We start from the raw sequence: 13,656 nt of genomic DNA, 5'->3' as shown, positions 1-13,656 counted from the left end.
TACCTTCGACAGGGTCATATCTGTACCCTGTAATTTGTAAATGATGATTCTGAGAACTAGATCCTCTCCAGTCCTTGACAATACAATGGTTCCGCTTTATCAAGACGCAGTTTGTAGGGTTACAGGCGTTTTATCTGGAAGTGAAGGTCGTTCCCGGCCGAAAGGAGACAATGTTATCATTTTTCACGTCCGCTTTCCGCTGGCCGTCTGCTATGCCGAGATTCCTCTCGTTACGCTGAAATAAGACCTATCCTGAAGACGGAAATGTCAGTCAGGACTCCCTTCCAAGGCAGATGCGGTTTCACGGATGACCTCCTTCTTCCGCACGCTAGATCAGGGAAGAAAAAAAAAAGAAAGGAATTCACATCTTTGATTCTCGGAGTATCGTGGTAAGGATCTTGCATTCTTGACTAACATGGGAGAAACAGGTTATTTTTTAATTTGGCAACCTGCAGGAACCGCGATTTAGATTAAGAAATTAAAAAGATCTCAAAGCATCTGTAAATATGAATAGCACAGAAGCAATTAAGAAATTGATGTTAATATGTGAAAAAGAATTATCACACAAAAGCTACAACAGTTCTACAATATTTAAAATGTTCAATACTTAAATCACTTCCAATGTTCTGCAATGTAATTGAACTCCTGCTTGTATATTTTGTCCCTTAGACAATTGAAAAATTCTTTCCACAAATCATCTGTCACATTTGGTAGAAACCAGATGCAAGTGACTTCTGCAATAAGCACTTTGAATGCAGAAATTAAATGTCGTTATGGTTTAAATACTAATCCCAGTGTGTACATACACAATTATTGGAGTGTTCAGTGGGGTTGAGGTCAGAGCTCTGTTCAGGCCTAGTAATGATCAAGAAGCTCACAAGCTTTGTTACTCTTTTAGTACTGTTTTTATTTTAGTACTGTTTTTATTTTAGTACTGTTTTTATTTTAGTACTGTTTTTATTTTAGTACTGTTTCTCTTTTAGTACTGTTCCTATTTTAATACTCTATTTCAGTATTGTTCCTATACTCTTTACGGTTTCTGTTTAAAAACGAGCCCTATTTCAGAACTGGTTTTATTTCAGCACTGTTCGTATTTCAGAACTACTTTTATTTCAGCACTGTTCCTATTTCAGAACAGGTTTTATTTCAGCACTGTTCCTATTTCAGAACAGGTTTTATTTCAGCACTGTTCCTATTTCAGAACAGGTTTTATTTCAGCACTGTTCCTATTTCAGAACTAGTTTTATTTCAGCACTGTTCCTATTTCAGAACAGGTTTTATTTCAGCACTGTTCCTATTTCAGAACAGGTTTTATTTCAGCACTGTTCCTATTTCAGAACTGTTTTTATTTCAGCACTGTTCCTATTTCAGAACTAGTTTTATTTCAGCACTGTTCCTATTTCAGAACTGTTTTTATTTCAGCACTGTTCCTATTTCAGAACTAGTTTTATTTCAGCACTGTTTCTATTTTTTAGAACTGGTTTTATTTTATTACTGTTCCTATTTCAATATTTTTACTATTTCAGTATTGTTTCCATTATAAAAGTATTCTATTTCATTAGTCATCTGATTTTATTAATGTTTTTAGTTCATTACTGCTTCTATTTCAGTAGTTTCCATTTCAGTACTGTTCCTATTTCATGAATGTTTCTAATTCACTACTGTTTCTATTTCAATAGTTTTCATTTCAGTACTTTTCCCATTTTGGTACTCTTCCTATTTTAGTTTAATTTCTATTCTTTTCTATTTCTGTATTGGTTTTATTTCATTATTATTGTTTTCATTTCAGTCCTTTTTGTATTCCATTTTATTTTATTTTTTTCAATACTGTTTCTTTTTTAGATCTCATCCTGATCCTGAATAAAATGTCTAAAGACCTACGGAGAACACTGACTCCCCACACGGCCTACAGACACGGTAGCCATGGACTATATCTTCCAAAACACACACACACACACATTGCAGATTATTTAAAGCACGTTCATTTATATAAACAAAGTGTGAAGTATCAGCGCTGTACCAGCGTTTGTATTACTCTCACTCTATACCAGGCCTTTCTCTCATCTTTGCATCTCTGGTTTTGATATTTTGTTCTGTTTATCTTTTCCTGCCTCTGGATTTCTCCGTATATGTCATTTGCTGATTGTTTGACCTTTTGCCTGACTTGGATTTTGATATTTGGATTACATTCCTAATTGGTTTGCAGTAAAAATCTGCCTAAACTGCAACTGCATCTGGCTGAGCTTTCATTTCAAAATCATCAAAATCTCTCAACGGTTCAGCAGATTTTAAGGACCACTCCTACAATGAGCACATCAGAAGGCTTTTAGAAAAGGCAGTTTATATTTAATCATTGTATAATAAACCAGATTAAAACTTGGACCATAACATAAAAAATGTAAGAAGCGTTTTGAGCAATAAGATACTGTGAATAAGGTTCTATCTCCAAAGTTGTTTGTCGTCAGCTTGTTCTTGAGGTCCAGGAGGTACCATCCTTTTCTTTTTTCCTTTTCTTTTCTCCTTCCAAAGCCCTACCTCTGGATGCATTTCTCTTCAAAAGAGACCACTCTGTGCAGCTGAAGATGGTTCCACTTCAACAGCTCAAAGATCCACAAAGTTACTGAGCAACTCAAGAACTTTAAAAATTGATGTAGACTGTAATTATGTTCACTTGTCTACTAAAATGGCTCAGGATCACTAAACAGCACACCTCAGTAATGATGGATCTTTAACAAATAGACATTTGGTGTAGAGGATGAGGACGGGGTCCCTTTTAAGTCTGGTTTCTCTTAAGGTTTCATCTTCATGCCATCTCAGTGAGGTCTTTCTTTGCCACAGTCCCACTGGCTCGCTTATTAGGGATCAACTTTAATATTTATAAGGAACAAACTTATAGGCACTAAACTGGTGCACTTTCTTATACAAATGTATAACCTCTTTACCGTATGTCCGTAAATATCCGTTGTTGAAAGTGCTATACAAATAAAAATGAATTGAATTGAACTAAAAAAAACACAGGAATGGTGAACTGGTGACCTTTACTGAAGACTACTCAATACAAAAGCATGGGAGAAATGTTTGCCAGGACATCCACAAAATTTAACCCTCCTCACCGTCAGTGTAAACTCCATCTGGTGAATATTCATTAATATAAATGTGGCAGTGTATTTATTTCTTTGATTCCCTGTGATTTTGAACCAGATGTTAGAAAAACCACTGAGTAATTACATACTTTATTACTGTCTGTCAATTCACTTAGGAAGCAGATGGACCGCAGATCCAGACGCACTTTTTAAGCTTTTCTGGAAGGCGGCATTGGGACTGATGATGTTGGGTGGGTTTGGTTGGTGATCTTGATCAAATGATGCGTTGGTAAAATCTTAAATAATAGAGTGTTGGAGTACCTTGTTTGAGTGTGCTTCATGAGGAGCTGTTCTGAAATTCCCCAATACTAGGAGGTGGCAGCTTAGTTGTTAAGGCATTGGAGTTTGGATTGGAGCAAGGCCCTTAACCCCATAGCTTCTCAACTGTATGAATGAGATCAAATGTAAGTCGCTCTGAAAAAAGGTTGTAAATGCTGTAAATGTAAGACTAGCAAACATGAAAAGGCTTGTCTAAACCGTGTGCATCCTTCTTTCTCTCTTTTTACTTCTACCTCAAAATAATTTCTGGGTTCATTTATTCGGGAAATGAAGACCGGATGGAATTAATGTAACGCCACAAAATGTAAAGATTGCCCAGGAAAATCACATTACAACAAAGACATGCTTCAAGGTAATTCTATATGTCCTGGCAACCCAGCTGGTGGATTGTACCTCCCCTAGCTGTCAGAACTCTTCGCTAATTTATCATTTTTTAATCCTTAGCCTTGAATCCGTCGTGGTTTCTTGCTGTGCTCTCACTGGTGTCGTTCGCTTGGATTAGAGCATCGCTTTGGATTAGAGGGTCTGCTAAATGTTGTGTATCTGTGAAGGGATTTTCTGCCTTTTAATAAAGCTCAAGACGTATTATTATTGATTTGCTTTTCGATTGTGCATTTCCTGGCATGGAAATCTACTTATAAGACTGTAAGACAAGTATATTATATGGACAAAAGTATTGGAGACCTGCCTTTTCCATATGCCATATGTGGTTCCTTCCCAAACTGTTACCACATAGTTAAAGTCGCACAAATATATCAAATGTTTTCAGTTGCGGTAGCATTACATTTCCCCGTCACTTGAACGGCTGCCACGATTAAGTTGATTTCCAGTCAAGAAACTTGCAGTTTGTGTGACAGAATGACAGAATTCTGCATAAATCAAAGTACATCGCTCAAAATATGGTCTCCAGTTGAAGTGACGCCAAATGACAGAGCCTGCAAATAGCACACTATTATTACACACATACACACACAATTATTACAATACACCCTTCAAATTACCATTATTACATTTTTCATACAAATGCACTACGTTCACTTTTCCGCCTCGTCGCATTTACAATAATGAAGTGAACGTTCAACTCAAAGGTTCTTTTCATTTCAGTCAACAATGGTTTATATATATATATATATATATATATATATATATATATATATATATATATATATATATATATATATATATATATATATATATATATACAGTATATACAGTACAGACCAAAAGTTTGGACACACCTCATTCAAAGAGTTTTCTTTATTTTCATGACTATGAAAATTGTAGAGTCACACTGAAGGCATCAAGGGCTATTTGACCAAGAAGGAGAGTGATGGGGTGCTGCGCCAGATGACCTGGCCTCCACAGTCACCGGACCTGAACCCAATCGAGATGGTTTAGGGGTGAGCTGAAACGCAGAGTGAAGGCAAAAGGGCCAACAAGTGCCAAGCATCTCTCGGGGAACTCCTTCAAGACTGTTGGAAGACCATTTCAGGTGACTACCTCTTGAAGCTCATCAAGAGAATGCCAAGAGTGTGCAAAGCAGTAATCAAAGCAAAAGGTGGCTACTTTGAAGAACCTAGAATATGACATTTTTCAGTTGTTTCACACTTTTTTGTTATGTATATAATTCCATATATAATTCCACATGTGTTCATTCATAGTTTTGATGCCTTCAGCGAGAATCTACAGTTTTCATAGTCATGAAAATAAAGAAAACTCTTTGAATGAGAAGGTGTGTCCAAACTTTTGGTCTGTACTGTATATACAGACCTACTGGGATTTACATTTACATTATTTGGCAGACTCCCTTATCTCATTTATATATCCAATTGGGTGTTAAGGGTCTTGCTCAAAGCCCAGCAGAGACAACTTGGTGGTGCTGGGATTTCAATTTGTGACCTTCCGATCCAGAGTCCAATGCCTTAACCATTGAACTCCTACCTCACCTGACTGTGGGGGACAGGACTACCTGACTTTCCCATCCATATCACGTCCCTACCCAGACTACTACTAAAAATTTGGAGGCATACAAATGTACAGGAAATCATTGGATGTTGTAGCATCTAATTTTTTCTTCACTTGAACTAGAAGACCCAAACCTGTTCCAGCATAACAATCCCCCTGTGCTTAAAGTGAACTCCATGAAGATATTGGATGTTGGACTGGAAGATCTTGAGTGGCCTGCTCTAGAGACCTGACCTCAGATCTACTGGATCACCTTTGGGATGAATTGGAACCGCACCCCAGGCCTCCTCCCATCACTTACCCTTAGAACCTGACTTTACTAACACCCTCGTGGCTGAATGAATCCCACCCAAATCTCCACAAGCACACTCCAAAATGTGAAACATCTTTCCAGAAAAGTGGAGAGTATTATAATAGCAAATAGGGACTAAATGTAAATTGGGATTTTCAAGAAGTACTTTTGAATCTTATAGGCAGGTGTCTACACACTTCATATTGTGTGTGTATTTATATATATATATATATATATATATATATATATATATATATATATATATATATATATATATATATATATATAGTATTTAACTATGTATAAAGAATCGCAAATACATCAATTAAAAAAGTGAAAGTCTGAAAGAGGCGTGGAATGAGTCCGACTCAGGGTTAATGGGACAATTTAATCTTCTCCAAAATCTATGCCTGAAGTCTTTTTTTTAAACAGAAATTGATTTCAGGAAGAGCTATGTCACTTCTGAGCAATCCACGCCGTAAAATAATAAAAGTCGTACCTGCAGCCTGATGGAAAACAATCCATTTTTGTGAGGTGTTTGTTAGCGGACTGTGCACCAGGGGGGACATTTGTATCCTTCAAAATGTCACACAATTTGTCAGTTTTGTCTCTTTGGCTATATTCTGTTTTCACCAAGCAAACATTTTGCTCCTGGCTTTCATTGTACCAGGCTATGCTGCACACACTCAGCCTCTTTATTCGACTGTCTGCTCTTTTCAAAAGTTATTTATAAATATAATAACAGAACAAGTTGCATGGCCATGCTATTTTCCAAATGATTCATGCTACACGCTTGAAATGAAATTAATCTTCTCTTTTTGAAAGAGAACAAATGACAGTGACAGCAGATTCAACAGACTCCAGAGTGCAGCCAATTTCTTTCTTGCCAAGTGAAACATTTTTCTGTTCTGTTTTTCACCAAGAGAGAAAGATATAATAAAGCAGCACCGAACCTCACGCAGGGTTTTGCTTTGTCATGTGTCACATTAAGGACTCATTGAGGTACTATAACTACACTGGACCAAAACATTTATATGCAAATGATCTCAAGTCATTAGTAGAAACCACAGTTTGAACCCAATATCAATGAATGCTTTGAATTATTCAGTTCTATATTATTTGTCAAATTGTATAACTATCCAACTTTGTGCCTCAAGGTCCGATGGGTGGTTCTAAGCTCCCCTGTAATTATGTGGATGGATGGATGGCTGGCTGGCTGGCTGGCTGGCTGGCTGGCTGGCTGGCTGGCTGGCTGGCTGGATGGATGGATGGATGGATGGATGGATGGATGGATGGATGGATGGATGGATGGAGAAATAGGCAAACGTATAGATGGATGGACAGATGGGTGGAAACTGTATGACTAAAAGCATGAATGATATGTATATGTGAACTGGCCTGCCTGCAGTCTAGACATTTCAATGAATGATTTGGCACATCATGAAACGAAAAATACAACAAAGAACACCCAGAACTGTTAAGCAGATATAATCCTGTATTAGACACATATGGCACAACATTCCTCTCCCAAAACTTCAGTACCTGGTCTTTACAGTTCCCCGATGTACATGGACGGAAGACGTGATGCTACACAGAGTTAAAAATGGCCCTGTTCTGAATTTTTCGAGCAGCCATCAAAATTCAAAATGTCAATTTTTTTCCTTAAAATCAGATATATTCTTTAGCAACTTTTTTGGAATCGGGGTTTTTCATATATACATTATATACATATATTTGGTTTAAAAGAGACAGATGTAGAGGACAGAGCAGTATGTAAATAGATAATTCATTGTTTTTAAAACACTTTTAAATAAAATACCTGTTTGGTAAATAATAGATACAATTATATTTTATAATATTTATAAAAAATGAAATATATACAAATAAATTAGAATAAATCTAATTAATGCAATAATGTTTTTTATTATATTGATTAAGTTAAATCAAATTGCAATCGTACAAATCATATTTCCGGTAAGGCGTGAGTAGCCACAGGGACCCTGCACTGACCCCTAAGTGACCCCTGAACTCTGGTTGGCTATTTTATACCACTGACATTGTTGTGTATGGTATCAAGTTTAATAACATAAAAAGACATAACATAACATGAAAGATCAAGGACAGTAACAGAGCCTGCATAGAGTTACAAAAGTACAGAAATTTATATATATTTATATTTTTATTTAATTATTTTCAGCTGAAGCAGTGATCACTTCGAATACAAATAAAATTTGCAAGGCAGATTATACACTTCACTGAAGGGTACAGGAATAAAAAAACTGACTTTATTATCTTAAACTTGGCAAGCCTCACTCCTATAAGAGAAGAGAAATCAAATAAGCCTCCTAAAGTATTTCCATTAAAATTTTTCCATTATGGATTAAGGAACAGTTTAGAAGAAACCACTAACCAGTCCAGTATTTAGAATCAATTTAATTTATTATAGTTCATTTAAAAACTGTGTACACATTTCGTATCTGTGTATATGTTGCACCTGACACCAAGACTATTCTTAGTACTGTAAAGTGCTATTCTGATGAACCCTGTCAAACTTTTTTTTATTCCGATTCTGGTTAATGATACAATACGTACACAATCGGTCAGGAGGGTATGATCTCTAAATGATTAAACAACATAACCATAATGTTTGGGACCCTTTAATCCTGTAATAGGCACATTTGAGTGGACCCCAGGTCCAACACAATGACCTATCAAGGCCTAACATGCTCAGTTGTAAGTCGCTCTGCCAAATGCCGCAAATGTAATGCATGAGAAGCTCTGGGGATTCCCCTGAGGATAAGGAGGTCTTAGCGAAGTCTTGCCAAAATTTATAAAGCAAAGCGTTCTATTTATTGCGCCTGTATCTGAACTGATTACATAACTGATTACTGATTAACAACAGGTCTTTACCCTTGCTTGATGAATGTAAATACCATGGATAAACTGATAAGGGATTTGTTATAACAGTTCATGTGATCTGAGGGGAATAAAAGTGTTTCTTCTTATGTTCTGTCTTTTGCTATGCTTGCTATGTACCTGATGTTCCAGGGTCCTTAAACATTTCTGATTTGGTGATGCTATGTTTTAAGGCTCATCAACAAATCTTGGGGTGATTCTTAATGATCAGCTGACCTGTAAAGACCACACTAAAAAACAGCACAATCAACAAAAATTCACACTACACAACATCTGGACGGTCGGACCCTTCCTAAAGGAGCATGCTTCAGGTACACAGCTTCTCATCCAGGCACCCTGGACATTTCCAGGCTGGAATATTACAAGGTGCTCTTCTGGATAGACATATAACATGTGCAATCAGGTCTCTGCAAATGATTCAGAATGCAGCAGCACCTCTTGTTTTTAATGAGCCCAAGAGATCACATGTCATACAGCTTCGCATTTCTCTGCAGTTGCGGCTTGAAGCAAGTTCAAGACATTGATGCTCCCTACAGAGCTGCCATGGGCTCTGCACCCTCCTCTCTCTGCACCCTCCTCCCCTCCAGAATCCTGTGGCGAGAAGCACAAAATCACTCCCAACAACGTTTTCCCATACCGTACCCTGTTAGTGGTATGACCTTCCTACAGACAGACAGCCGAATTCCTCACAACCTTCAAGAAACAGCTGGAAAGTCATCTTTTCCATGAGCATCTAACTTCTTCTTATCCTTGATCTCTACTTCTCATAGTCTAACTATTTTGAATGATGACTGAACTCTTTGTATAATGGGAACTTTCGTGTTTATTGCCATCTTATGAGAAATCACTTGTACTCCTCAACTGTAAATGTAATGCAAATGTATTCATTTATAGTTTTGTTGAATGTTTTGGAGCATATATAAAACAAGCTATCACTTAGAGACATAGTATTTACACCCATCAGGCATAACATTATGACATTATAACATTAAGTGCGGTGAAGTAAATAACACTGATTATCTCTTCATCATGGCACCTCATAGTGGATGGAAATATTATTAGGCTGCATTTTTCTTTTCAAAGTTGACGTGTTCGAAGCAAGAAAAATGGGCAAGCGTAAGGATTTGAGCGAGTTTGACAATTGTAACTGCTCTACGACTGGGTAAGAGCATCTCCAAAACTGCAGCCCTTGGGTTCCTGCTCTGTAGTGGTCAGTATTTATCAAAAGCGTTCCAAGGAAGGAACAGTTTTCGAGGCTCATTAATACAGGTGGTAAGTGAAAGCTGGTCCTTGTGGTCCGATCCAACAGATCAAAATGTAGGTAAAATGGGGACCAACACAATATTAGACAGGCATAATGTTATGCCTGATCGTTGTACAATAAACTCCTGTCCCAAAGACTTCCCCAGGGTGGAAAATGTACGCCCATACCAAGTCTCTGACCAAAATTGTTAAATAAAAATCTCTGTACAGAAATGATTGTTTTAATGGTTATGTGTACATCCGTCATACAAGCACCTGTGCAAGTTCTTGCAATACGATTACAGAATATAATTTAATTACAAACCTGCAATTTTCCTCGTCAGAGCCGCTGTTACAAAAAACTTCAATCAACGCCGTCTACCCAATCAGATCTGAGAATTGGGTGGCACTGTGGTATAAGATAATGTATCCACCAGCCATGCTGAGGGAATTCTTTTCAAAAATGAGAGGCAGGTGTTCAATATCAACAAGGCAATATGGCAAGCAAACAGGTACCGCCTCACCTCTCGAAAGATTTCTCAAATTCTGCCTCTGGCATTACGGTTGATACCGAGCAAAACAATAAACAGCTGGGGGACTTCTGTTCCTCACTGTGTACATTTTAACAAACTGTAAAATGCTCTTCTCATGACAGCTTGTCTGAGATTTATTCGAAGATTCCCACGGTACTTGCTGAAGGACCTAATAACCACTGGGGAAGAGCCACATGCTACCTCCCGATTGGATTTATGAAAAAATGTTTTTGAAGAAAACTTACCTCAACTCCTTGTGGTCTCAGTCAGTCAACTTCACTTCTCTTCCATTTATTTTCTATCATATTTAAAGTTTTGATGTCTCTTGCCAATGCAGAAATAAAAATATTTGTTAAAAAAATCAACAATTCCAACTCTAAAAAAGTTGGGTCAATGTGCAAAATATAAAATAAAAAGCAGAATGCAATGATTTGCGAAATCGTATGACTCCATATTCTAGCGGATGCCCGTGTCCAGAGCAACGTACGAAAGTGCTTTAAATCTCTATAAATGAATAAATCTAAACTGGTACACTAGATTTTCAGATAAATAAGATAAATCAACCTACAACTTTGTTGAGAGGTTGTTGTTGTTGGAAAAGTGTTAATTTAAGTGTTTTAGGAAGAGGAAGGTCTTCGCCCGTCGCTTAAAAATAGCCAGTGACTCCACTGTTTGGACATCTAGGGGAGGTTTATTCCACCACCTTGGTGCCAGAACAGTGAAGGGCCTTGAACTATACTTACCTCATACCCTGAGGGAAGGTGGTACCAGTCGAGCACAATAAAACAAATAATACACATCAAATGTATAAACTGAGAATATATAACTTTTTAAAGAAAAAATGTCATTTTGAATTCGATGGCTGCAATATTTAAAAATTGTTGGGATAGGGCCATGTTTACCTCTGTGTAGCATAACGTCTTCTGTTCATATACATCTAGGAACTGAGGAGACCAGTTGCTGAAGTGTTGAGAATGGAATGTTGTCCTATATGTTTCTGATACAGGAATCCATCTGCTCAACAGGTCTGGGTGTTCTTTGTTGTATTTTTTATTTTTATTTTTCATGATGCACCAAATATTTACAAATCGTGAAAGCTTTTTACTGCCCCTGTTATCAACATGCACTTCTTCTCCACCCTGTACATTCTGCATTATCTGTACATAATGATAATTGTATATAATAACGTAAATTGTTAGCAGTTCCAAAATTATCTTTATATCTGTATACCATCTGTATATATTTTGGGTTTTCTTACACATAAAATGTACATCTATGTATTCAACATGACAATGACCCAAAGCGCACATCAACATCAACAAAGAAATGGCTCCAGAAAAGGATTAGTCCTGAAATGGTCCAGACAACAATCCCATCAAAATGTATGGAATGACATAATAAGAGGTGTACACAGGAGATCCCCTCCCATTTCAAATAAACTTTTTTGCAAAGATCTAAGGGTTTTCTGGGTTAAAAATCCAGAAAAAAGTGTGTGAAGGTTAAAAAGACTTGATACTGACATAAAGGCAAACTGGGCTTCCATAAAGTATTCATTGGAAGAAATGTGCAGACTTATGCAATCAAGCTGTGGTGTTTTTTTGTATTTAAAAAAATCTCCCTATTTTTTTTTTTCTCTGGATTTTTGTCTTGTTACATTGTTAAATGTAACAAGATGTATGCCATTTATATTGTAATCTCTGTTTTTCTATTTCAAAAACCTGCAATAATATGGGTGTTTAGACTTTTTAGAGCCATTGTACCTCTTACATATTCTACTTTTCATACAATATATCGATCATTCTTTACATATATTTTTTTATATATTTTTATTTTCTCAACAGTACGGGCAAATTTTTCAATGCACAATGCCTTTATATTTATTTATGTACATATAATTTACATATTTATTAGCAATTTATGCAATTGCACTATGCTACTATTTTGCACTTCAGGTAGATGCTAAACTGCATTTTGTTGCTGTGTGCCTAAAGTATGCAAAGACAATAAAGTCTCTATCTGTCTGTCTGTCTTTCTATCTATCTATCTATCTATCTATCTAGCTAGCTAGCTAGCTAGCTAGCTAGCATTCAAAGTTTTTGAACAAGCTTTATTTTTGACCTGAGTTTGAACACTTTTACATTCGAAAATCTAACCAATGAACTTGATGCATAAAAGAACTAAGGAATGTTGTTTATTGAACTCTGAAGTTCAAATAAAAAAAAAAAAAACAACTATTGATTCTAATACAAAGTGCTAACACTTTGTACTCTTTAAATGTCAACTCAATAAAATAAATTACAATTGAAATGATTATGCTTTGTTTCAATATTTTTTTAACATATGTATTATTATTAATATGGATTATGTAAAAAGTCTACTGAGCTGCTTTTATAGAAAATCAATCACCACCAAATTTGTCTAGTGTGTAGTGATACGTACGAAACTCCAGGGGTTTTCGCCAACTGAACGTTTTAAAACTTTTCAATCTGAATATCTTGTAATCATTTTATGCAATATCAAAATTCAAGCAGGATCTGGATTACAATGCCCTTTTGAACCTCTTTTCACCTTCGTTGGCACAAGTTTACTCGTGTTGCTCTCTGGGAGAGAAACATTTGCATAACGCTTTAAAAATAACGTTGCCGCTTTGCTGATCCGAGCCAAATCAGGCCTCCTGTTTGATTAAATTGAATTTATATTATTATTATTACCACCCTACATTTTCCAATTTACAAGTTTGGGTCTTAAATCATAGATTATCATGTAGTCATAAGACTTTCAGAATCTATCAGTAATACAAGACCCTTAAAAAGCATTGACTCGCTTTACGTTAATTGCTGAGCCTCCAATATGTGTTTGAGGTGCTCTGGATGAGTGAAGGCACTTTAGTTTCGAAAGGCTTCTCATGTAGTGGTGCTTTTTCTCTTTTAACATCCCTGATTTATTACGCTGTCAAGTCAATTACTTCATGTGTTTACCAGTGGTAAGTTCCAAAAGCAGGTCAACTGACATTTTGTTTCGCCTACCTCTTGCCACCTCTTCAGTCCTTTAATTCCCCCTAAAACTTTCTTTCAGCTTCTCCCATCAGGGGTCGCCACAGCGGATCATCCGCATGTTTGATTTGGCACGTTTTTACGCTGGATGCCCTTCCTAACGCAACCCTCCCCATTTATCCGGGCTTGGGACCGGCACTAAGGCTTGTGCAACCCTAATGGCTGGGGTTTCCTGAACAGGGAACCCTAGTTTACTTAAGTGAGTAGAGTTTACTTAAGTGAATAGAGTGTAC

At 36.7% G+C, this 13,656-nt stretch overlaps 1 protein-coding gene across 3 annotated transcripts in view; it reads left to right on the top strand.

The window, feature by feature from the left end:
- The first annotated feature begins 222 nt into the window (after positions 1-222).
- LOC310720274 (uncharacterized protein) overlaps positions 223-13,656 on the top strand; it is a 36,698-nt gene continuing 23,264 nt past the window's right edge. For 2 of the 3 annotated variants that reach the window (XM_083530728.1, XM_083530730.1), the window contains exons 1-2: positions 223-389; positions 1,843-1,917. In XM_083530728.1, the coding sequence (XP_083386854.1) occupies positions 1,866-1,917 (52 nt within the window). In that variant the 5' untranslated portion in view covers positions 223-389; positions 1,843-1,865. The remainder of the gene's footprint in view (positions 390-1,842; positions 1,918-13,656) is intronic. The other variant, XM_083530731.1, reaches the window with a different exon arrangement.

The sequence above is a fragment of the Silurus aristotelis genome, assembly GCF_946808225.1.
Source record: "Silurus aristotelis genome assembly, chromosome: 26".
NCBI lineage: Eukaryota > Metazoa > Chordata > Actinopteri > Siluriformes > Siluridae > Silurus > Silurus aristotelis.
This window is presented reverse-complemented; position numbering and strand designations above follow the sequence as displayed.